Source organism: Lepidochelys kempii, chromosome 9 (genome assembly GCF_965140265.1).
Source record: "Lepidochelys kempii isolate rLepKem1 chromosome 9, rLepKem1.hap2, whole genome shotgun sequence".
Taxonomy (NCBI): Eukaryota; Metazoa; Chordata; order Testudines; family Cheloniidae; genus Lepidochelys; species Lepidochelys kempii.
Genome location: NC_133264.1, coordinates 102,205,441 through 102,229,202, shown reverse-complemented (window position 1 = coordinate 102,229,202; position 23,762 = coordinate 102,205,441). Strand labels below are relative to the sequence as shown.

Below are 23,762 nucleotides of genomic sequence, written 5' to 3'. Positions count from 1 at the left end.
TATATACACACAGAGATCATGAAACAATACCTCCTCCCACCCCACTGTCCTGCTGGTAATAGCTTATCTAAAGTGATCATCAAGTTGGGCCATTTCCAGCACAAATCCAGGTTTTCTCACCCTCCACCTCCCCCCCCCAAACTCACTCTCCTGCTGGTAATAGCCCATCCAAAGTGACAACTCTCTTCACAATGTGCATGATAATCAAGGTGGGCCATTTCCTGCACAAATCCAGGTTCTCTCATCCCCTCACCCCCCTCCAAAAACCACACACACAAACTCACTATCCTGCTGGTAATAGCTCATCCAAAGTGACCACTCTCCCTACAATGTGCATGATAATCAAGGTGGGCCATTTCCAGCACAAATCCAGTTTTTCTCACCCCTCCCCCCCCATACACACACAACCTCACTCTCCTGCTGGTAATAGCTCATCCAAAGTGACCACTCTCCCTACAATGTGCATGGTAATCAAGGTGGGCCATGTCCAGCACAAATCCAGGCTTTCTCACCCCCCCCTCTTTTCTTTTCCGGACACACACACACACACACAAACTCACTCTCCTGCTGGCGATAGCTCATCCAAACTGACCACTCTCCAAGTTTAAATCCAAGATTAACCAGAACGTCTGGAGGGGGTGGGGGGGTGGTAGGAAAAAACAAGGGGAAATAGGCTACCTTGCATAATGACTTAGCCACTCCCAGTCTCTATTTAAGCCTAAATTAATAGTATCCAATTTGCAAATGAATTCCAATTCAGCAGTTTCTCGCTGGAGTCCGGATTTGAAGTTTTTTTGTTTTAAGATAGTGACCTTCATGTCTGTGATTGCGTGACCAGAGAGATTGAAGTGTTCTCCGACTGGTTTATGAATGTTATAATTCTTGACATCTGATTTGTGTCCATTTATTCTTTTACGTAGAGACTGTCCAGTTTGACCAATGTACATGGCAGAGGGGCATTGCTGGCACATGATGGTATATATCACATTGGTGGATGTGCAGGTGAACGAGCCTCTGATAGTGTGGCTGATGTTATTAGGCCCTGTGATGGTGTCCCCTGAATAGATATGTGGGCACAGTTGGCAACGGTCTTTGTTGCAAGGATAAGTTCCTGGGTTAGTGGTTCTGTTGTGTGGTATGTGGTTGTTGGTGAGTATTTGCTTCAGGTTGCGGGGCTGTCTGTAGGCAAGGACTGGCCTGTCTCCCAAGATTTGTGAGAGTGTTGGGTCATCCTTTAGGATAGGTTGTAGATCCTTAATAATGCGTTGGAGGGGTTTTAGTTGGGGGCTGAAGGTGACGGCTAGTGGCGTTCTGTTATTTTCTTTGTTAGGCTTGTCCTGTAGTAGGTGACTTCTGGGAACTCTTCTGGCTCTATCAATCTGTTCCTTAACTCTTCTTTCAGTTGTTAATTTTTAGCTTCTAAAAGTTCTTTAGCCTTCCCTTATCTTTATTTTGGCCCTGCCAGAAGAAAAGAAGAAAAAAGAAAAGAAAAAGGACTTTGTTTTTCCAGCGTCCCTGGTGGGAATGGGGGACCCCGCTGGACAAGGTTATGCTTGGCTCTCGGGGCTTCAAGAAGTGTTATACTTGAGCAAGGTTGCAAGGTTTCAGAGTAACAGCCGTGTTAGTCTGTATTTGCAAAAAGAAAAGGAGTAGTTGTGGCACCTTAGAGACTAACCAACCTACTTGAGCTAAGCTTTTGTGAGGTGTCCGATGAGGTGAGCGTGGCTCATGAAAGCTTGTGCTCAAGAAGGTTGGTTAGTCTCTAAGGTGCCACAAGTCCTCCTTTTCTTTTTGCGAATACTCGAGCAAGGCAATCCCAGTCACGGACAAGCACTCTCAATACATTCGCTGCCTTGGCGGGGGCCACATTCAGCAAAAGTGTTCCCTCTGCCAACAACTTCGACTGAAATCCCGCAAAGACCAAGAGCTTCACCAGAAGATCATCTTCATGGAGGAGGATCTCCGACCACAGCCCCAAGTCAGGCGTGAGTCTTCCTCCCAGCCTTCGACTTCAAAGCATAGTGGGTCGAGAAAGTGGTCTGGGAACTCCTCTCAAAAGCTAAAAAAGAGAGTGAGAAGTCTCCTCAGCGAGCCATGGGATAACTGAAACTGATCACCATCTTGCTCAGTATCCTTGGCACTGCAGGCACTGAGGTCGTCAGGCACCCATACCTCATGGCGACCATTGGCACCCAGAGCCGCTGATAGGCCCACGTAAACTTTGGTCATGGGCACCGAATCTCTGGTATGGAAGGATAAGGGAAAATGCCCTAAACTGCTCCCAGAATGTGAACCGTCATTGGTACCACCGGTGGCACTGACCCAGCTGGCACCAGACAGATCGGCATGGGCAAGGTCTCCATCCCCTCTGGCACCGCCACCGATTCTGGGATGCTTGGTGCCAACAGAACTCCAGCAGACCGGGGACCTGGTTATATTGGAAGTTCAGAACTCGCCGCCCCTCGGTACTGAGATGATGGCACTGAGCCATGGTCACTCAAGAGGTATTTCCCTACAATCCTGGTACGCACCACCATGGTCAAGCAAAGGATCTGACAGTGAATCAGATGGACTTCTGAGTACTCCTCCGAGGCTCCATATGGGACCCAATACCAACAGAGTCCAGGAATGTACCACCAGATGGCACTGCTGACATCCTGGTATGGTCACCCATGGTCACCTCCACCACGCCCTATGCCACCACAGTGGCCCTACAGGGACCACTGGACAGCTCATCACCAGCCTTCCTCCAGGACACCACGTGTCATCAGAGAACCTCACAGACAGGCTCCCTCAGCTATAGAATCGTGAGCCTCAGTATCCTTAGAGGTTGTGGAGCTGGAGATGGATGCTGAGGAGGAGATCGCACCCAATGCCATATCCTCCTCTTCACTAGATAAGGCGGTCATGCCATCACAACCCCCCATAGCAGATGATTTTCACCTATTCCAGGAGCTGGCAAAGAGAGTAACCTCCTCCTTCATATACCATTGGAGGAGGTTAAGGATACGCACCACCAACTTATTGATATCCTCCACGTCTCATCCACCTCCAAAGTCATCCTCCCAATTATGAGGCCATCCTAGACCCTGCTAAGGCTCTGTGGGAACTCCAGGCCTCGATGGTCCTGACTTGCAAGCAAGTGGACAAAAAATACTGTGTCCTCACAAAGGAATCAGAGTTCCTATTTGCCCACCCACCCTTAGATGCTGTGAATTCTCGTGGTTGTCAGCACCACTTTAGAATGATGCCCTATGACAGAGGTTGGTCACATCTTGATCTCTTTGGTAGTAAAATGTACTCCTCAGCCACCTTTCGGTTCCGAATTGCAAACTACCAGGCACTTCTGGCAAATAATGATTACACAAATTACAGGACTTTATTGATAAAAGTGCCAGAGAGCTCCTAGGATTCCTTCAAGGCTATCATCCAGGAAGGCCAACTGGTGGCAAAAACAACTCAACAGTCGACTCTCAACGCTGCCGACATGGCTGCCAGGACTGTCTCCACTCCGGTGGTGATGAGGTGCGTGTCATGGCTTCACCTCTTGGGTTTCCTGAAGGAGGTGCAGACAATGGTGGAAGACCTCCCCTTTGAAGGGATGAAACTCTTTGCCAAGAAGACCGATGCCTCCCTCCACTCCCTGAAGGGTTCCAGGGCCACTCTCAGATCACTGGGAATTTATACACTGGGGCAAAAGAGACGATTCAGCTCACAATACCAACACAGACAGTATTCAGCAGTGTTCCCAGTGCAGCAGCATTCTGAGCTTTAGAGGAAGAAGAGGAGATTCTCGAAGTGGAAGCCCTCAGGCTCCCAGTCCTTGATCTAACTGCCTGCCCTTAAACTCCACTTTTGACGGGGAGGTTGGGGTGCCATGAGACCACTCCTCACCACTGTTCCCTCTAAGCTGTGCACGTGCGCACACAGATCCTAAACCCCGTGCACACAGTGAAACACCACATGCACCAAAATTTGCACAGAAGAAATTTTTTACGCACGTGGCCTGTCAAAAATTAGAGGGAATGTTGCCCTCACTATCACCTGTGACCACACACCTATTTGGCCACTGTTTGGCAGCATTCCACAGAGCCTGGGAGTGCATAACATTGGACAGATGAGTCCTAAAGATTGTCAGATCTGGATATTCCATCCATTTCACCTCCTATCTCCTCCACAACACTCTTCCCTGTCCCGCTTCAGGGACCCTTCCCACGGGAGTCTACCATGGCAGGAGATAGACTGCCTCCTGCAGTTAGGAGCCATAGAACCAGTACCTCAACATCTACGAGGCTAGGGGTTCTCCATTCTGTACTTCTTCAGCCTCCCTTACTTTTGGGTATTGAGACCCATCCTGGACCTAAGAACTCTCAATAAGTTTGTCAAAACTCAGATATTCAAGATGGTCACACCATTAACGATCATTCTGTCACTGGAACAGGGAGCCTGGTTTTCAGCCCTCAACTCACAAGATGCCTATTTTTACATCTCAGTACTACTGGCTCACAGACGTTCCCTCAGGTTCACTCTGGGAAACAACCATTACCAATACAGAGTCCTTCCCTTCCGACTTTCATTGCCCCCGAGAGTATTTTCCAAAGTTCTCCGTAGTGGTCACCCATTTAAGATCTCAAGGGATGATGATCTACCCTTACCTAGAGGATTGTCTCCTCAGTGTCTGGTTGCTTCAGAAGGCTCGTCGAGCCACTGAAGAGACAATAACCTTGTTCATGGAACTGGGAGTACAGATCAACTCGCAGAAGTCAACCCTTATGCCAGTGCAATGCCTGGAATTTAGAGGGGCCGACCTAGATGCACTACAAGCCAAAGCCTTCCTACCTCAGGACAGATTTCACTCCCTGGTATCTCTTATAGACACGACTCAATACAGCCCTCAAGTGCCAGCCAGAATCTTCCTCCAGCTTCTGGGGCATATGCGCTGCCAGCATGGCGGTTATTCCTCATGCCAGACTTCACATGTGATGCCTACAGCTGTGGTTCAGCTTGGTTTACAGACTGAACAGGCACAGTCTGGCCAAACTCTGTCACTACCCACCAGGGTCAAAAACTCCCTGGACTGGTGAAAAGACCCAACCAATGTATGCAAAGGGATCCTCTCCCTACAGGGGCCACCTTTGTCACTCCTTACCATGGACGCATCCCTCCTAGGATAAGGCGCACATTTAAACAGTCTCACAGCACAAGGCAGATGGTCGCTGGCAGAGATCTCCCTTCATATCAATCTCCTCGAACTTAGAACCGTCAGGAATGCCTGCACCAATTTCCTCCTGCTGATAGCAGGCTCACATATAAAGGTCCTGACGGACAACATAGCCTGCATGTATTACATCAACCTCCAAGGAGGAGCCCGATCACCCTCTCTATTCGCAGAGGCGATGAAACTATGGAATTGGGGCATCTCTCACAGTTTCACCTGGGCCACGGCTTACCTCCCAGGCATGATAGCATACAAAGTCAGTTGCACATTCCTGCATGACCACGAGTGGGAGATGCACCCATCAATACTTCAGGGCTTGTTCACACGGCGGGGAACACTGTCCACGGATCTGTTCGCCACTTACCAGAACAAGAAGTGTCCCTGATACTGTTCCAGGGTGGTGATTGGACAACGATCTCTAGGCAATGCTCTCCTCCTTCCATGGGACAAAGACCTTCTTTACACCTTCCCTCTGTTTCCTCTTCTGCTGAAGGTCCTGCTCAAGATAAAGAGGATGGGCCTCACGTGATTCTGATCACCCCTACCTGGATGAGACAGACCTGGTACCCTTACCAAATGCAGCTTGTGATGTGCCCGCCGATCTCCCTTCTGACCATCCTACACCTCCTCATACAGGACAAGGGGCACACCATGCATCCCAACTTGGGGATCCTCTGACTCAAAGCATGGCTTCTATGTGGTTCCAACTCCTAGAAAGCTCATGCTCAAAGGAAGCACAAGAGCTCCTACTACACAGTAGAAAGTTCTCCACACAATGCACTTACCTGCAGAAGTGGTCCAGGTTCCAGATTTGGTGCATGTCCCAGCAACTCTGTCTAGAGTTGGCAACTCTTCCACATATTCTGAAATATGCCCTGACCCTTAAAAAATCAGGACTATCCCTGAACTCTCTCAAAGTCCACCTCGCTGATTACAGTATTTCACCATTCCATAGAGGGGTACTCGGTAATTTTGCAACTAACCATAAAAAGGTTCCTGAAAGGAATAACAAACATCTTCCCTCAGCCTAGACTTCCCTTCCCCTCTTGGGATCTAAATCTAGTATAAAAGGGCTGACTAGGCCCCCATTTGAACCCATGGCCACCTGTTCGCTAACTCATCTGTCCATGAAAATGGTCTTTCTAGTCGCAATTACCTTGGCTAGAAGAATAGGGGAGATAGCAGCTTTAATGACACATCCTCTGTACATGGTATTCTTCCTGGAGGAGGTCACGCTTAGGCCACATCTGAAGTTCCTCCCTAAAGTGACCTCCTGTTTCCACATGAACCAGTCTATTCACCTTCCCACCTTCTGCTCCAAGCCTCACTGGGAAAATAGGGAGGCCATACTACATACCGTGGACATTAGGAGAGCCCTTGCATTCTACCTCGATAGAACAAAAGCCTTCAGGTAATCCCCTAGATTGTTTCTCTCTATGGCAGACAGGTCAGCGATATCAGCCCAATAACTTTCTAAGTGGGTCTCAAATTGTGTTACAGAGTGCAGATTCATTACATGACCCCTCTGGACTCGATCCATACACACTCCACAAGATCAGTCTCTTCATCTGTTCCTTCTTAAAGCATGTTTCCATCTTGGAGATCTGGAGAGTGGCGACTTGGGCTTTGGTCTGTACCTTCACAGAACGTTATGCGATCACTGAGGACTCTGCCTCTGATGCCATATTTGGCTCCACTGTTCTTTCTTCTGTGACCAATCCGACTCCGAAGTCTCAGCCCTCCACGGGAACACCCGTAGGGACACAACTCGAAGAAGTTACTCACCGTGTTCAGTAACGATGGTTCTTCAAGATGTTCTCCACTACCTTCCCTCCTCCCATCTACTTTGGAGTTCTCACTATGACTCTGCAGTAGAGAAGGAACTGAGGATGGTTAGCTCGCGTGCACTGGCTAGCCTCATGGCACAGCACAAGGAGAGACAGTGCGTGTGTGGGCTCAACAGACACTGCTACTGATGTTCTCCAATCAGCAGCTCAGGGATGCAGACACACCTGCAGTGGAACACCCATAGGGACACATATATTGAAGAACCATTGTTACCACACAGGGTGAATAACTTCTTGTGTTAACACAGGTTTGTTTGTTTCATATAGGATATATAAACTATTCTTACTTGCTCTTCAGACTTGTCAACACAGTATAAGTCAACTAGTTTCTCTGTTGGTATCACAGCAGAAGAGTGTCTTCAGGAGGGATTTGAATTCAGAGAACTTGGTGGCTCAGGAAGAACTTTCTGTTCATAGATGGTGAGCTGTTCAGGGCAGGCACCGTGCTGTCTTCTCTGGAAAGCACCAAGTACACAGTGGGCACTTCCAGAAATAAATTTTGGTCTCTAGGTAACTGGTTTGAATTCTGTCAGATTGAAATTCACCTTCAGATGGCTGTTGAGGAATTTCAGTCCAGTTTCTAGGGACAGGTGTCCAAAACCCACCATCATGCTAACTTGCTCTTTTGTTGCAGTCTTAACTGAGAGTCCACGGAGACTGAACTCCCCACAGTCATTGAAATGGTCCCTCCAGGCCAGGTGGGAGGCATATTGTGAAGGGACAGCTTGAGGAGGAAGCTTGTATTGTTGTTGTCCTTTCTGTTTGTGTTCTTATGAGAGACAGATGACTTGAGTCTCCAGAGCTGTCAACTTGGCACCTTTCACTAGCCTCAAATTCATTTTGAAAACATGAAAAGAAAATGAAAAAAAGAACATGTTTAACTGTTGCCTAGTTTTAGAACTATGATTTTTTTCCTAAGAAGACAAAAGACTTGACAGTGAGTGTGAAGGTATATACTTTATGGGACAGGCTGAGGCAGCCTGGAGTGTAATCAAGGAGGTCCTGCCTTGCACTAAGACTGGGCTATTTAAACAGGAACAGGAAGTTAAGCAGAGAAGAGGAGAGTAGAAGCTAGGCAGGCTGCAGCGGCTGGTGTTTTTTTAATCTAAGACTCTAGGAGACTGGTTAAGATAGACTCAAATACTTTGTTTTGTGGACTTAAGTATGGGAGCTCTGATCTGCGGTCATTAGATGAGGACCTTATGAACGGTTTATTGTAATTGTTGACCTGAAACCTTATGAAAAGGAGACATGCTTTTTTGTTCATGTATGCTGGCTTCTCCTTGCTCCAGGCTGTTAAAACAAACCTAATGCTGTCCCAATTGGGGGAAATTAAAGTGGAGCATACCCACAACACCATACCAGGCTGCAAGGGGGAGCATAGGGACAGCCCACATCTTTACAGTGAGCAGATACATTTCCTCAGTGACTCAGTAATCCCCACTGTTTCTTCTCTCTAGCTGCTGCTGAACTTCTGCATCATGAAGTGTCACTAGATTTCTGTTTGAACACTGCTAAGCTGCTTCTGGAACATGAGAGGTACAGAACTTCAGCATCCACTACTTGAGGGAGAACATACATTGCCTGGGCTTCCCAGTATTCTTACGAAGTGATACCCAACAACAGGAGAGCTAAGTTGTAGAAATAGTGTGTCAGGGGCATGATACAGTGTGAGTTGGGATGGAAGAGAGAGTTGCTACACCTTATCCTACATTAGCATAAGTAGGTCCCTAGGGTGACTAGATAGCAAGTGTGAAAAATCGGGACAGGGTGTGGGGGGTAATAGGTGCCTATATATGAAAAAGCCCCGAATATTGGGGCTGTCCCTATAAAATCGGGATATCTGGTCACCCTAGTTGTCCCTGTGCAGCCTTAATTTGTGCCTTGGCTTGGCAGCCCTGACTTGTGGAGCTGCTTCCTCCACTCTGTCCAAGCACAGCTCAGGGTGAATGTTGAATCAGGGGTGCTATATTTTTAGCTATACCCTTTTATCTGGAGAGATGCTGTAGTTCAAGGACTGTTTTAAATTTCCATTACAAATTCTGTTGTCAGGTCATCCGAGTTCAGGTAGCTTGGCAGTACTACGGTGCACTGAAGTGTGAGACGTTTGTTCAGAGCAACTTGTGCCAATTGTTTCTCTGGCATGTGAGTTCAGACACCGATGTGATGTGCTTGAGGCTCTGAGGAAGGAGATTATACTTTCTTGGGCCCCAGTTATGAAGTTGTGTTGGCATTTATTTGGCCTATCTTTCAACAATTAGATAAGAGAATGTGAGAAAAGGAGCAAAGGGAGATTTCTGGCAGCCAGCAGGAAAGCTATGATGGACCAACAAAAGCTATTTTGAGGGAATCTCCTCCAGGATTCTCCCATTTACTCCATAGACACTGTGACCACAGATATAGTTCTCTTGAGGGTGTTGCAAAGGGCTCCCTTCTGCAGGGTTTGAACATGTTATCCCATAGTGCTTCTATGACTTGCCAGCAAAGGATTGAGCATAGTGCCAAACTCTTGTCCCCTATGTGATAATACATTTCTAGACTGTCTTAATCAAGGACTTAAGCTCTTGAAATACTATTCTTGGGGCCTGCAGTTCTGGAAACAAACCCATAAAAAGGTTAGGTTATAAGCAATATGTCTGTGAGCAGGGAATTCCCATTTCCACACTGGTGTCCTCTGTTTCTCCCTCTGTGTTTATGCAGGATACATATCTTGGAATCACATAGGCTATCGAGGTTAGAATTTTAGCCTTAATGCTGGATTTATTTCCTTTTGGCAGGGTTAACCAGACTTTGAATGTTTCTTAAATGTAGATGTTTATGGACTGACATGTTACAGGGGTGTCCTGGAGCCAAATGAGCAATTACTGGTTAGGGCACTAGTTCCCAGTCTGCTTTGTTGACCACAAGGGATCCACAGAGCCTTTGAGAGTCAGGAATTGAGGGTGGCTCATAGAAGCGGTGGAGCATCTTTCTGCTATGACCTGGTCCTCAGAATGAAAAAGCTGGAGAATCACTGGGTTAAACCATCTAGATTCTTTTCTGTGAAAAGCAATCTAAGTGAAAAACATATTTTATGGGATGTATATATTGGGCCCCAGAATGGGAAGTCAACAGCTCCTTCTGCACAACTCCCTTAAAAATGCATCTCTGTGAATAGGGAATTCGTTGGTTTTGATTTTCTGAAGTCCATCTCTGGGCGGTTTGCGTCGTCACCTGACCTCGGAAAAATCATTTTACTCCACATCGAGTTTCTGTTACAGAGGATGAAGGAGCCTCTAGCCAAGCAAAAAATTGAAGACATCATTACAGGTCAGTGTCCAACTTCTGTTGTCGATTGCTGATGACAGGGCTTACTTGACTTAAGCAATTGATTTACCTCTTCTCTCTCCTTAACCCCTACTCTCCTCCTCCTTCCTTTATATCTTTTTCTTACTCTTTGCCATGTATTATATATGGTAAATTACATATTTATTACTAGCAGGTCATGCTGCTGTACCAGATTTGGACTGCTGGAGCTTCCTTCTCAGAGAGGTGCAGACTGATGTGTTCACTATAAGATCCTTTAATGTTATGCCAGGTATTCACTGAATGCATCCAATGAAGTGAGCTGTAGCTCACGAAAGCTTATGCTCAAATAAATTTGTTAGTCTCTAAGGTGCCACAAGTACTCCTTTTCTTTTTGTTAAATAAAGTATGGTTTCAGAGTAACAGCCATCTTAGTCTGTATCCACAAAAAGAAAAGGAGGACTTGTGGCACCTTAGCGACTAACAAATTTATTTGAGCATAAGCTTTCGTGAGCTACAGCTCACTTCATCGGATGCATTCAGTGGAAAATACAGTGGGGAGATTTATATACACAGAGAACATGAAACAATGGGTGTTACCATACACACTGTAAGGAGAGTGATCAGGTAAGGCGAGCTATTACCAGCAGGAGAGCAGGGGAGAAAAAGCCTTTTGTAGTGATAATCAAGGTGGGCCATTTCCAGCAGTCGACAAGAACATCTGAGGAACAGTGTGGGGGTGGGGGGGGGCGGGGGCGGGGGTGGGGGAATAAACATGGGGAAATAGTTTTACTTTGTGTAATGACACATCCACTCCCAGTCTTTATTCAAGCCTAAGTTAATTGTATCCAGTTTGAAAATTAATTCCAATTCAGCAGTCTCTCGTTGGAGTCTGTTTTGAAGTTTTTTTTGTTGAAGAATTGCCACTTTTAGGTCTGTAATCGAGTGACCAAAGAGATTGAAGTGTTCTCCGACTGGTTTTTAAATCTTATAATTCTTGACGTCTGATTTGTGTCCATTTATTCTTTTACGTAAAGACTGTCCAGTGTGGCCAATGTACATGGCAAAGGGGCATTGCTGGCACATGATGGCATATATCACATTGGTAGATGTGCAGGTGAACGAGCCTCTGATAGTGTGGCTGATGTGATTAGGCCCTATGATGGTGTCCCCTGAATACATATGTGGACACAGTTGGCAACGGGTTTTGTTGCAAGGATACGTTCCTGGGTTAGTGTTTCTGTTGTGTGGTTGCCGGTGAGTATTTGCTTCAGGTTGGGGGACTATCTGTAAGCAAGGACTGGCCTGTCTCCCAAGATCTGTGAGAGTGATGGGTCATCCTTCAGGATAGGCTGTAGATCCTTGATGATACATTGGAGAGGTTTTAGTTGGGGGCTGAAGGTGACGGCTAGTGGCGTTCTGTTATTTTCTTTGTTCGGCCTGTTCTGTAGTAGGTAACTTCTGGGTACTCTTCTGGCTCTGTCAATCTGTTTCTTCACTTCAGCAGGTGGGTATTGTAGTTGTAAGAATGCTTGATAGAGATCTTGTAGGTGTTTGTCTCTGTCTGAGGGGTTCGAGCAAATGAGTTGTATGATAGAGCTTGGCTGTAGACAATGGATCATGTGGTATGGTCTGGATGAAAGCTGGAGGCATGTAGGTAGGCACAACGGTCAGTATAGGGTATAGGGTGGTGTTTATGTGACCGTCGCTTATTAACACCGTAGTGTCCAGGAAGTGGATCTCTTGTGTGGACTGGTCCAGACTGAGGTTGATGGTGGGATGGAAATTGTTGAAATCATGGTGGAATTCCTCAAGGGCTTCTTTTCCATGGGTCCAGATGATGAAGACGTCATCAATGTAGCGCAAGTAGAGTAGGGGCTTTAGGGGATGAGAGCTGAGGAAGCGTTGTTCTAAGTCAGCCATAAAAATGTTGGCATCCTGTGGGGCCATGCGGGTACCCATAGCAGTGCCGCTGATTTGAAGGTATACATTGTCCCCAATGTGAAATAGTTATGGGTGAGGACAAAGTCACAAAGTTCAGCCACCAGGTTTGCTGTGACATTATCGGGGATAGTGTTCCTGACGGCTTGTAGTCCATCTTTGTGTGGAATGTTGGTGTAGAGGGCTTCTACATCCATAGTGGCTAGGATGGTGTTTTCAGGAAGATCACTGATGGATTGTAGTTTCCTCAGGAAGTCAGTGGTGTCTCGAAGGTAGCTGGGAGTGCTGGTAGCATAGGGCCTGAGGAGGGAGTCTACATAGCCAGACAATCCTGCTGTCAGGGTGCCAATGCCTGAGATGATGGGGCGTCCAGGATTTCCAGCTTTATGGATCTTGGGTAGCAGATATAATACCCCTGGTCAGGTTTCCAGGGGTGTGTCTGTGCGGATTTGTTTTTGTGCTTTTTCAGGGAGTTTCTTGAGCAAATGGTGTAGTTTCTTTTGGTAACCCTCAGTGGGATCAGAGGGTAATGGCTTGTAGAAAGTGGTTTTGGAGAGCTGCTGAGCAGCCTCTTGTTCATATTCCAACCTATTCATGATGACAACAGCACCTCCTTTGTCAGCCTTTTTTATTATGATGTCAGAGTTGTTTCTGAGGCTGTGGATGGCATTGTGTTCTGCACGGCTGAGGTTATGGGGCAAGTGATGCTGCTTTTCCACAATTTCAGTCTGTGCATGTCGGCGGAAGAACTCTATGTAGAAGTCCAGTCTGTTGTTTCGACCTTCAGGAGGAGTCCACCCAGAATCCCTCTTTTTGTAGTCTTGGTAGGAAGGTTTCTGTGGGTTAGTATGCTGTTCAGAGGTGTGTTGGAAAAATTCCTTGAGTTGGAGACGTCGAAAATAGGATTCTAGGTCACCACAGAACTGTATCATGTTCATGGGGGTGGAGGGGCAGAAGGAGAGGCCCTGAGAGAGGACAGATTCTTCTGCTGGGCTAAGAGTATAGTTGGATAGATTAACAATATTGCTAGGTGGGTTAAGAGAACCACTGTTGTGGCCCCTTGGGGCATGTAGTAGTTTAGATAGTTTAGGGTCCTTTTTCTTTTGTAGAGAAGCAAAGTCTTTGTTGTAAATGGCTTGTCTAGTTTTTGTAAAGTCCAGCTATGAGGAAGTTTGTGTGGAAGGTTGTTTTTTTATAAATAAAGTATGTTAAAGTATAAATAAAGTGCCACCTAGTGGCTGAACAGTATAATACAGGTTAGCATTCCATTACATATCTCCCTTTAAATTCTACATTCCTACCATTTACAAAATTTACACTATCACGGTGTCTTTGAAGTTCAGTATGGATCGGTCTGTTACATGTCTATGAATTATGCTAGTTTCTAGTTACAATATTTGAAAGCATAACAGCTTAGTCATCTGGCTGTCCATTAGGGGCAAAGACTGGCTGTGGTTGGTTTAGAATCCTCAAGTCATCTTCTTGTTCTTCATCTGTCAGCTCTGTTGGTTTTGCTTTCTGAGGAACAAACTGTAGATGTCGATGGTTTCTGTTGATCTCTCTACTCGTAGTCTTGATCACAATGATCTGGATGCTGAATTATCTTTTCTTGACAACAGCTGGAGTTGTCCATCCTTTTTCTCCATCCAATTTGAAATGAACACGGTCAGAACCATCCTTTGGGTACGGCGAATCGGGTGACTGCTCTGGTCCCCATGCTTTGGGGGGCCCCACGGGCCGGCGTGGTCAGTCCTGGACGTGATGGTTCGGTCCCAGAAGTGATGGCTGCGTCACTTCTGCCCCGGGGCCTACCCCCCCAGGGATGGCCCTGAAGACACTCAACATGTTCTAGACCCGGCAGTTCTCTAACTGACTGTTGTGTATTGAAAAAGTGATCATAAGTTCTTTTTGCCTTTTTATCTGATTTGGCTACTCTCTTTGTGGCTAGTCACTTTGGAGATATGATTATTTTCCAAAGTTGAAATAGTAGTTCTGAATTGTGTTCCTATCAGGAGTTGTGTAGGAGTATATCTAGTAACTGCTATTGGCGTTCCTCTGTAATTGAGAAGAGCAAGGAGTGGCTCTTCCTACTGTCGGATTTTCTTGGCTGTCTTTACAACTCTCTCAGCTTCTCCATTCGCTTTTGGTGATGTGGGCTGCTAGTAATGTGATCAAAATCATATTTTGTTTGGAATGACTTAAATTCTGCTGCAGTGAATTGTGCTCTGTTGTCCATCATTAGTTATTCTGAAATACCAAAGTAAGCAAAAGTGCACTTCAACTTCTTGATAATACTGTGAAATGTAAGTTCTTTCACGTTCATTTATTCTATGTACCTGGAAAAATAGTACACTACAATGTAATGATGTCCTCTGAATTTGGGTAATTTTTAAGCTAGTCTTTTCCAAGGTCTGTCTGGTAGAGGTGTTTGTACGTGGTATGGTTCAGCATTGTCTTTTAAGTTCAATTGTACTGGATCTCCTTTCAAAAGTCCAGTATAATCAAATCCTCCGTTGAGTTCTTCCAACTTTCTCATTAGGCCCATCATGGCTGCCATGCTGGAGCTGAGAAAGTTGTTGGTCTTTAATCCTTTCATCAAATGCACTCTGAATGCAAAGCTTTTGTCTTTGTAAGTTATTTCCGTGGTTAAATGACCCATGCAGTTCAGAGTACAGTAACTCCTCACTTAATGTTGTAGTTATGTTCCTGAAAAATGCTACTTTAAGTGAAACGATGTTAAGTGAATCCAATTTCTCTATAAGAATTAACATAAATGGGGGGGCTAGGTTCCAGGGAAATTTTTTTCGCCAGATGAAAGACTGTATTTTATATATTGTATATATATTGTGACAGACTCAGACCAGAAGGATATAAGAGAGTAGTAGAAGGCAGGTATATCAGCTTCAGAATGAGCAGGTCCCTGTTCCCTGGAGAGCCAAACAAAGGCTAATCCAGGCTAATCAAGACACCTGATGCCAATTAACCAGTTAAGGTCATTAGGTTAATGGGGACAGCTGGAACCAATCAAGGTCTCACTCATACTGCTTAAAAGTTTGCCTTTCCAGTTCCCGTGGGGGAAAGCCCAGGTGAAAGGAGCTGTAGGAGAGGAAGCATTGCTGAATCCTGAGGTAAGGGTGAAGCTAGGAAAAGGGGATCACAGGGAAGTGGCCCAGGGAATCAAAGCAGCGTCAGTGGTGAAGGGGAAACCGCCAACAGCTGCTACCATTAGGGTCCCTGGGCTGAAACCTGGAGTAGAGGGCAGGACCGGGTTCCCTCTTTCCCCCCATGCTTTACAGAGAGGGGAAACAGACTTTGGTCCCGGCAGGAGCCCAAACTACACCTACTGAGCTCTAAGGAGTAACATAACAGAGACTGTGGGTATTCCACCTTCCCACCTCCCATACTGGCCTGTGATGAAAGTAGCTCAATAAGCTGTGACCTTTGCCACTATACAAAGAAAGGGAGGTCATATTGAGGGCCCAAGTGAGCTTCTGAGGCCACCGATTCCGCCTGGAAGCACGGGACCCACCAATACAGGCTTGGAGCTTTGTCACAATATATATACACACACATATACACAGTATAAGTTTTAAACAATTTAATACTGTACACAGCAATGAAGATTGTGAAGCTTGGTTGATGTGGTGGAGTCAGAGGATGGATGGATGGATTCACCAAGGGAAGGTCATGCCTGACTAATCTAATCGCCTTTTATGATGAGATTACTGGTTCTGTGGATGAAGGGAAAGCAGTGGATGTATTGTTTCTTGACTTTAGCAAAGCTTTTGACACGGTCTCCCATAGTATTCTTGTCAGCAAGTTAAGGAAGTATGGGCTGGATGAATGCACTATAAGGTGGGTAGAAAGCTGGCTAAATTGTCGGGCTCAACGGGTAGTGATCAATGGCTCCATGTCTAGTTGGCAGCCGGTATCAAGTGGAGTGCCCCAAGGGTCGGTCCTGGGGCCGGTTTTATTTAATATCTTCATAAATGATCTGGAGGATGGTGTGGATTGCACTCTCAGCAAATTTGCGGATGATACTAAACTGGGAGGAGTGGTAGATACGCTGGAGGGGAGGGATAGGATACAGAAGGACCTAGACCAATTGGAAGATTGGGCCAAAAGGAATCTGATGAGGTTCAATAAGGATAAGTGCAGGGTCCTGCACTTAGGACGGAAGAACCCAATGCACAGCTACAGACTAGGGACCGAATGGCTAGGCAGCAGTTCTGTGGAAAAGGACCTAGGGGTGACAGTGGACGAGAAGCTGGATATGAGTCAGCAGTGTGCCCTTGTTGCCAAGAAGGCCAATGGCATTTTGGGATGTATAAGTAGGGGCATAGCGAGCAGATCGAGGGACGTGATCGTTCCCCTCTGTTCGACATTGGTGAGGCCTCATCTGGAGTACTGTGTGCAGTTTTGGGCCCCACACTTCAAGAAGGATGTGGATAAATTGGAGAGAGTCCAGCGAAGGGCAACAAAAATGATTAGGGGACTGGAACACATGAGTTATGAGGAGAGGCTGAGGGAGCTGGGATTGTTTAGCCTGCAGAAGAGAAGAATGAGGGGGGATTTGATAGCTGCTTTCAACTACCTGAAAGGGGGTTCCAAAGAGGATGGCTCTAGACTGTTCTCAATGGTAGCAGATGACAGAACGAGGAGTAATGGTCTCAAGTTGCAGTGGGGGAGGTTTAGGTTGGATATTAGGAAAAACTTTTTCACTAAGAGGGTGGTGAAACACTGGAATGCGTTACCTAGGGAGGTGGTAGAATCTCCTTCCTTAGAGGTTTTTAAGGTCAGGCTTGACAAAGCCCTGGCTGGGATGATTTAACTGGGAATTGGTCCTGCTTTGAGCAGGGGGTTGGACTAGATGACCTTCTGGGGTCCCTTCCAACCCTGATATTCTATGATTCTATGAGGGTGGGACATTTCCCAGGGAATGTCTTACTGCTAAATGATGAACTAGCACTCGGCTGAGCCCTCAAGGGTTAACACATTGTTGTCAGTGTAGCCTCACACTCTACAAGGCAGCACAAATGGAGGGAAGAGACACAGCATGACAGTGGCTGCAGACATTCCCTGTGAAAACTGAACGTGATGATGAACCCATGCTATCTCACTGGAGCGCACCACTCCCTCCACTCTCCAAAGTGCTGGGGTGTGTGTGCATGTGTGTGTGAGACAGAGACACACACACTGTCTCTGTGTGTGTGTGTGTGTGTGAGAGAGAGAGACAGAGACAGACACACACACTGTGTGTGTGTGTGTGTTAGAGAGAGAGAGGGAGAGACAGAGACACACATCCTGTGTGTGTGAGAGAGAGATGCGCATTGCCCCTTTAAGTATGTGGCCCGCACTCTAAGTACACTACCTTTTTAAGTAGATCAGCAAGTTGACAGCAGCTGCTGCCAGCAAGCTCCTTCCGTCCTGAACCCTGTTGTGTCCGTCCGTCCCCGCTCAGTGGAGATGGGATACAGGAGCGGGGAGCAGGGGGAGGGGGACACCCTGACATCAGCACTCCTCTTCCCCCCCACCCACCTGCACAGCAAGCAGGAGGCTCCCGGGAGCAGCTCCAAGGCAGAGGGCAGGAGCAGCACATGGCAGCTGGGGGAGGGACACTTGAACTGCCCAGCAATTGATAGCCTGCTAGGCGGCTGCCATATGGGGACCTGATAGGGGGGCTGCCGGTCCACCCTGGTTCCAAGCCCCAACCAGCTCCAACAGGCTGCTCTTTCTGCAAGCAGTGGACAAAGCAGGTGGCTGCCAAACAACGTTATAAGGGAGTGTTGCACAGCTTTAAACAAACATGTTCTCTGACTGATCAACAACATAACAACAAAACAACGTTAAGTGAGGAGTTCCTGTACCTCTAGGGCTAATCAGGACTGTGGCTGATGACTTTAGCTCTGGGAGGGGTTGAAGGTTATTGTAAGTTGTCAGTCCCTTCTGAGAAGACTCGGATGTCTGCCTGTGAGTCAGTTTTAAAGTCAAAAAGAAAAGGAGTACTTGTGGCACCTTAGAGACTAACCAATTTATTTGAGCATGGTTAGTCTCTAAGGTGCCACAAGTCCTCCTTTTCTTTTTGTGAATACAGACTAACACGGCTGTTACTCTGAAACCAGTTTTAAAGTCAATAGTCTTTCCATGAATATTCAGTTTCACTTTCCAGGGAGACTCTGTGTCATCACATGTGACAGATCCGAGAAACAATGGCTCTTGATTGTAATATCGGTCAACTCCCTGATTGCTTTGGTACAGCAAACAACTGCAAAATGTCCATATTTTGTGCATTATTACACTTTGCGCCTTTTGCTGAACATGCATCATCTCTTGGGATATGAATTTTTCCACATCTTTTGCATTTAGGCTGTAATGCTTTGGTGTTTCACTGCAATTTGTCCCTCTTAGCCTCGGAGTTATCTCTCCTTGCCTCAGGGGTCTTTATGGTAATGACTTGTAGCACTCATGCTGCATCTCTTAAGAGCATCTAAGGCCTGTGCTATGCTAGGAATTTACATCGGTACAGCCACGTCTCCCAGAGGTGTGAAAAACTGCACCCCTGAGAAACATAGCTATACTGACCTAATCCCAGGTGTAGACAGTGCTAGGTCAATGGAAGAATTCTGTCGATCTAGCTACTGCCTCTTGGGGAGGTGGATTACATATGCTGATTGGAGAATCCCTCCCATAGGTAGTGTCTACACTGAAGTGCTACAACGGCGCAGCTGTGCCACTGTAGCGTTTTAAGCATAGACAAGTCCAAAGAGAGTTTTTTGTTTTTTTCAAGTCTGGCAAGTTGCTCTTAGTTTTTGCTGTGTCACCAGCTCAGACTGCTTTGCTGTTTGAATACTCTTTCATAATCCACATTTCTCGGAGACATAAAGTTTGCATCAAACGTACCCAGAGCCTTTTCATAGTTATCTTTATGACTGTCTTCAGTAAAGTCAATGGATTTAAAGAAATGCTCTGCCTGTTTCCCCATATCATAAATTGAAGAGCATACCTGTATATCTTCAGTTTCTTTACGGAATTCTATAGCAATTCAAAATCTTGCAAAATACTGCTTCCAGTCTGTCCATTGTGAAGGTTTGTCAAAGCTGAAGTTCTCTGGGACATTAAAGAGCAGCAAGTTGATGAGATCCTGCATCTTTTGTGGCATCTTTCCTGTTATCTGCAACCTTAGTTGCTGTTTTCCTTCTGTTACTGTTCTCTGGCACTAGTTTACTTCTGAAACTATGTCACATATTTCTGGTACATGGTAAGTTTTAGGGCTGCTATTACGCAGGTCAGGCTTGTGTACCAGACATAGACTGGCCACAGAGCTTGCTGCTCAGAGAGAGAGAGAGAGACCAGATACGTTCACTGTAAGATCCTTTAATGTTCTTCCAGGTGTTGCTGGGGTTAGGTTAAATAAGGCATGTTACAGTACCACCTAGTGGCTGAACAGTATAATACAGTTTAGTATTCCATTACACTCTCCCTCTTGTAAGGAGAGTGATCACTTTAGATAAGCTATTACCAGCAGGAGAGTGGGGTGGGAGGAGGTATTTTTTCATGCTTTGTGTGTATATAAAAAGATCTTCTACACTTTCCACAGTATGCATCCGATGAAGTGAGCTGTAGCTCACGAAAGCTTATGCTCAAATAAATTGGTTAGTCTCTAAGGTGCCACAAGTACTCCTTTTCTTTTTTTGTCTCTGGGGTGGAACTCATACTATATGTTTACAACAGTATTGCTCATTCTCATTGTAAGCATGGGCCTGTCATTGACAGGTAATTAAAGATGCCTCTCACTGTGGTTGTTCTTCAAGTGCTTGTCCGTATATATATTCCAGTGTTGGTATGCATGTGCCCATTGCACACCAGAAGGATGATTTGGCCAGCAGTGTCTGTTGAAGTGACTCATTATTAGTATTTACTATTGTGCTAGGTGGTGTACAAACAAAACAAAAAGAGAGACTGTCACGAAAGCTTATGCTCAAATAAATTTGTTAGTCTCTAAGGTGCCACAAGTACTCCTTTTCTTTTTGCGAATACAGACTAACACAGCTGTTACTCTGAAACAAATAATTTACAATCTAAGAGTAAGACAAGAGACAACAGATGGAAACAGACAAACTGGGGGAATACCAGGAAACAATAAAACAGCATTGGTCAGCTTGATGGGCTGTGGTCTCAGCACACCAATAGCCTAACCATTGTCAAATTTTTTTATAGGCTTCATGAGAAAGGAGAATTTTAAGGAGGGATTTGAAAGTGATGTGAATATCCTTGTGCTTCCAACTGAGTGCATAAAGGGTGGGTCACCCCAACTTCCCTCAGAGTTTGCAGTGATTTCCTCTTTGCACACTGCATGGCCTCTTTCTTATGCAAATTTATGTAAATAGATAGGTACTTAGTTAAATTAGTTTAGTGATAGAGTTTCCTTTTTTCTTTGTAAGGAGACTGGTTTTTGTTTCTTTATGTGGGAGGTATTCTTGGTACTACTTCAGTCATCATGGCCGAATATAAATCCCCAGGTGTTAAAGACTACCCATTCGTCACAGGAGCAATGCCCTTGAACAATGAGCATTCTAGATATTTGACTTTTCTGGGTGTGGCACATATCACAGATTGATGTGCCACCTGCAGATTGTTCTCAGAGAACCCAGAGGGTGAGAGAGTCTCATCAACAATTGCTGTTAGATAGATTGATGCATCCAGCCTCTGACATTGGTCTGCTGGGGTGGAACCATATGATTAGTTGTCTTAAAAGAGTCTTTCAGCTGCTGCCGCTAGAGGACCTGCCATCTTGAGTGTACAAGGCCCACCATCTAACTCAGATAAATCCTCAAATGACAGAGGAAGAAAGGTGCACAAAATTCAGAGAGAGAAGAGACAGAGATCTTCTCTTCCGGGCCTTTCAGCCTGCAAGAGCCATAAATTCTCTGTTTTTTTAACCTAAGGGTACTTTGAGACCAAAATGGGTTCTTCTAGCTTCTGTTTAGGCAGTGGAATCCGTCCCTCAGGATTGGCTACTCTGTTAACTCAAAAAGAAAAGGAGTACTTGTGGCACCTTAGAGACTAACCAATTTATTAGAGCATAAGCTTTCGTGAGCTACAGCTCACTTCATCAGATGCATCAGCTGTAGCTCACGAAAGCTTATGCTCTAATAAATTGGTTAGTCTCTAAGGTGCCACAAGTACTCCTTTTCTTTTTGCGAATACAGACTAACACGGCTGTTACTCTGAAATCTGTTAACTCAGAGATCCTCCATTTTTGACCCTGCAATGTTAAAATTCCAATGTTGATGACTGTGGCATAGGTGACTACTGTTCCGATGGCCCCTGTACTGACTGTTTCAGGATTGTCTTGTCCAGTACTGACTTTAGCAACACCATTATTCTCAGAACTGACATCTGCATTGAGTGTATCACAGACATCGACCTCACCCAGTGCCAAGGGCCTACTTGGTATTTAAGGATCTCTTTATATCCTTGGTACTGGACTTACCTTCAGGGTCACTAATAGGGGAATCTGCACCGATGTCGGTATCAGCTCCAGTACCTAGTAGATCTTTGATAGTCCCAAGAACACAGTCAGGATGGTTGCCAAACACACCAACCGGTACTGCCCTGCCTCTGCATGAGGGGCATTCTTTCTCCAGTCCAGAGGATGAGAACAGCAGACAAGCTTCATCAGCCAGATCTCTTGGGTTGAAGTATTCATGGTCATCCATGCAAGGCAGGGATTCTTTTTTTTCACTATCAGGGACACAGGAACCTAGGAAGGATAATCCTTGATATCCTCCCCTTGGACACCAGCCTGATAGGTTTATCAGCTCCCTTGGCCTTATTGGGCCCCTTGAGGCATCCCTTGTGCTCAGAGAATTCCATCTTCTCAATTTGTTTCTTGACTTTAGCAAAGCTTTTGACACGATCTCCCATAGTATTCTTGTCAGCAAGTTAAGGAAGTATGGGCTGGATGAATGCACTATAAGGTGGGTAGAAAGCTGGCTAAATTGTCGGGCTCAACGGGTAGTGATCAATGGCTCCATGTCTAGTTGGCAGCCGGTATCAAGTGGAGTGCCCCAAGGGTCGGTCCTGGGGCCGGTTTTATTCAATATCTTCATAAATGATCTGGAGGATGGTGTGGATTGCACTCTCAGCAAATTTGCGGATGATACTAAACTGGGAGGAGTGGTAGATACGCTGGAGGGGAGGGATAGGATACAGAAGGACCTAGACCAATTGGAAGATTGGGCCAAAAGGAATCTGATGAGGTTCAATAAGGATAAGTGCAGGGTCCTGCACTTAGGACGGAAGAACCCAATGCACAGCTACAGACTAGGGACCAAATGGCTAGGCAGCAGTTCTGCGGAAAAGGACCTAGGGGTGACAGTGGACGAGAAGCTGGATATGAGTCAGCAGTGTGCCCTTGTTGCCAAGAAGGCCAATGGCATTTTGGGATGTATAAGTAGGGGCATAGCGAGCAGATCGAGGGACGTGATCGTTCCCCTCTGTTCGACATTGGTGAGGCCTCATCTGGAGTACTGTGTCCAGTTTTGGGCCCCACACTTCAAGAAGGATGTGGATAAATTGGAGAGAGTCCAGCGAAGGGCAACAAAAATGATTAGGGGACTGGAACACATGAGTTATGAGGAGAGGCTGAGGGAGCTGGGATTGTTTAGCCTGCAGAAGAGAAGAATGAGGGGGGATTTGATAGCTGCTTTCAACTACCTGAAAGGGGGTTCCAAAGAGGATGGCTCTAGACTGTTCTCAATGGTAGCAGATGACAGAACGAGGAGTAATGGTCTCAAGTTGCAGTGGGGGAGGTTTAGATTGGATATAAGGAAAAACTTTTTCACTAAGAGGGTGGTGAAACACTGGAATGCGTTACCTAGGGAGGTGGTAGAATCTCCTTCCTTAGAGGTTTTTAAGGTCAGGCTTGACAAAGCCCTGGCTGGGATGATTTAACTGGGAATTGGTCCTGCTTTGAGCAGGGGGTTGGACTAGATGACCTTCTGGGGTCTCTTCCAACCCTGATATTCTATGATTCTATGATTCTATGATCTGCATCTCAGTCTGGACCCAGTTTTCTCTCCTCAGCTTCCTGAGAAGGAATCATGTGCCTGATTACATCTCATGAGGAATTACAAACAGGGAAACATCCTACTTCTGCTCACATTTCTTTCAGAAGAAGTGGTAATGTCAGAATTATCTGTGTCCACTCAAGATAACTGTAACTCATTTCAGGCTGTGATGAGGAGAACTGCCTGTAGTGATTTCTGTAGAGGTAGTCGAAGACAAACCTCACAAACTCCCTTTTTGAGTTTGTCAACACCTCTGTCCCAGATTGTTTGTTTCTACCCATAAATGAGGGTCTGTTAGACCCTGCCATACTACTGTGGCAAACCCCTGCCTTGTTGGCCTCAACATCCATCAGGGTAGATTGCCAATATAAGGTTCCCTCAAAAGATTTTGGAGAGTTT

General features: G+C 45.9%; 1 protein-coding gene across 3 annotated transcripts in view; it reads left to right on the top strand.

Moving 5' to 3' along the window:
• Positions 1-23,762, top strand: part of TEX11 (testis expressed 11) — a 147,867-nt gene that overhangs the window by 48,871 nt on the left and 75,234 nt on the right. For all 3 annotated transcript variants that reach the window (XM_073358618.1, XM_073358619.1, XM_073358617.1), the window contains 2 exons: positions 8,526-8,604; positions 10,223-10,374. In XM_073358618.1, coding sequence (XP_073214719.1) covers positions 8,526-8,604; positions 10,223-10,374 — 231 coding nt within the window. The remainder of the gene's footprint in view (positions 1-8,525; positions 8,605-10,222; positions 10,375-23,762) is intronic.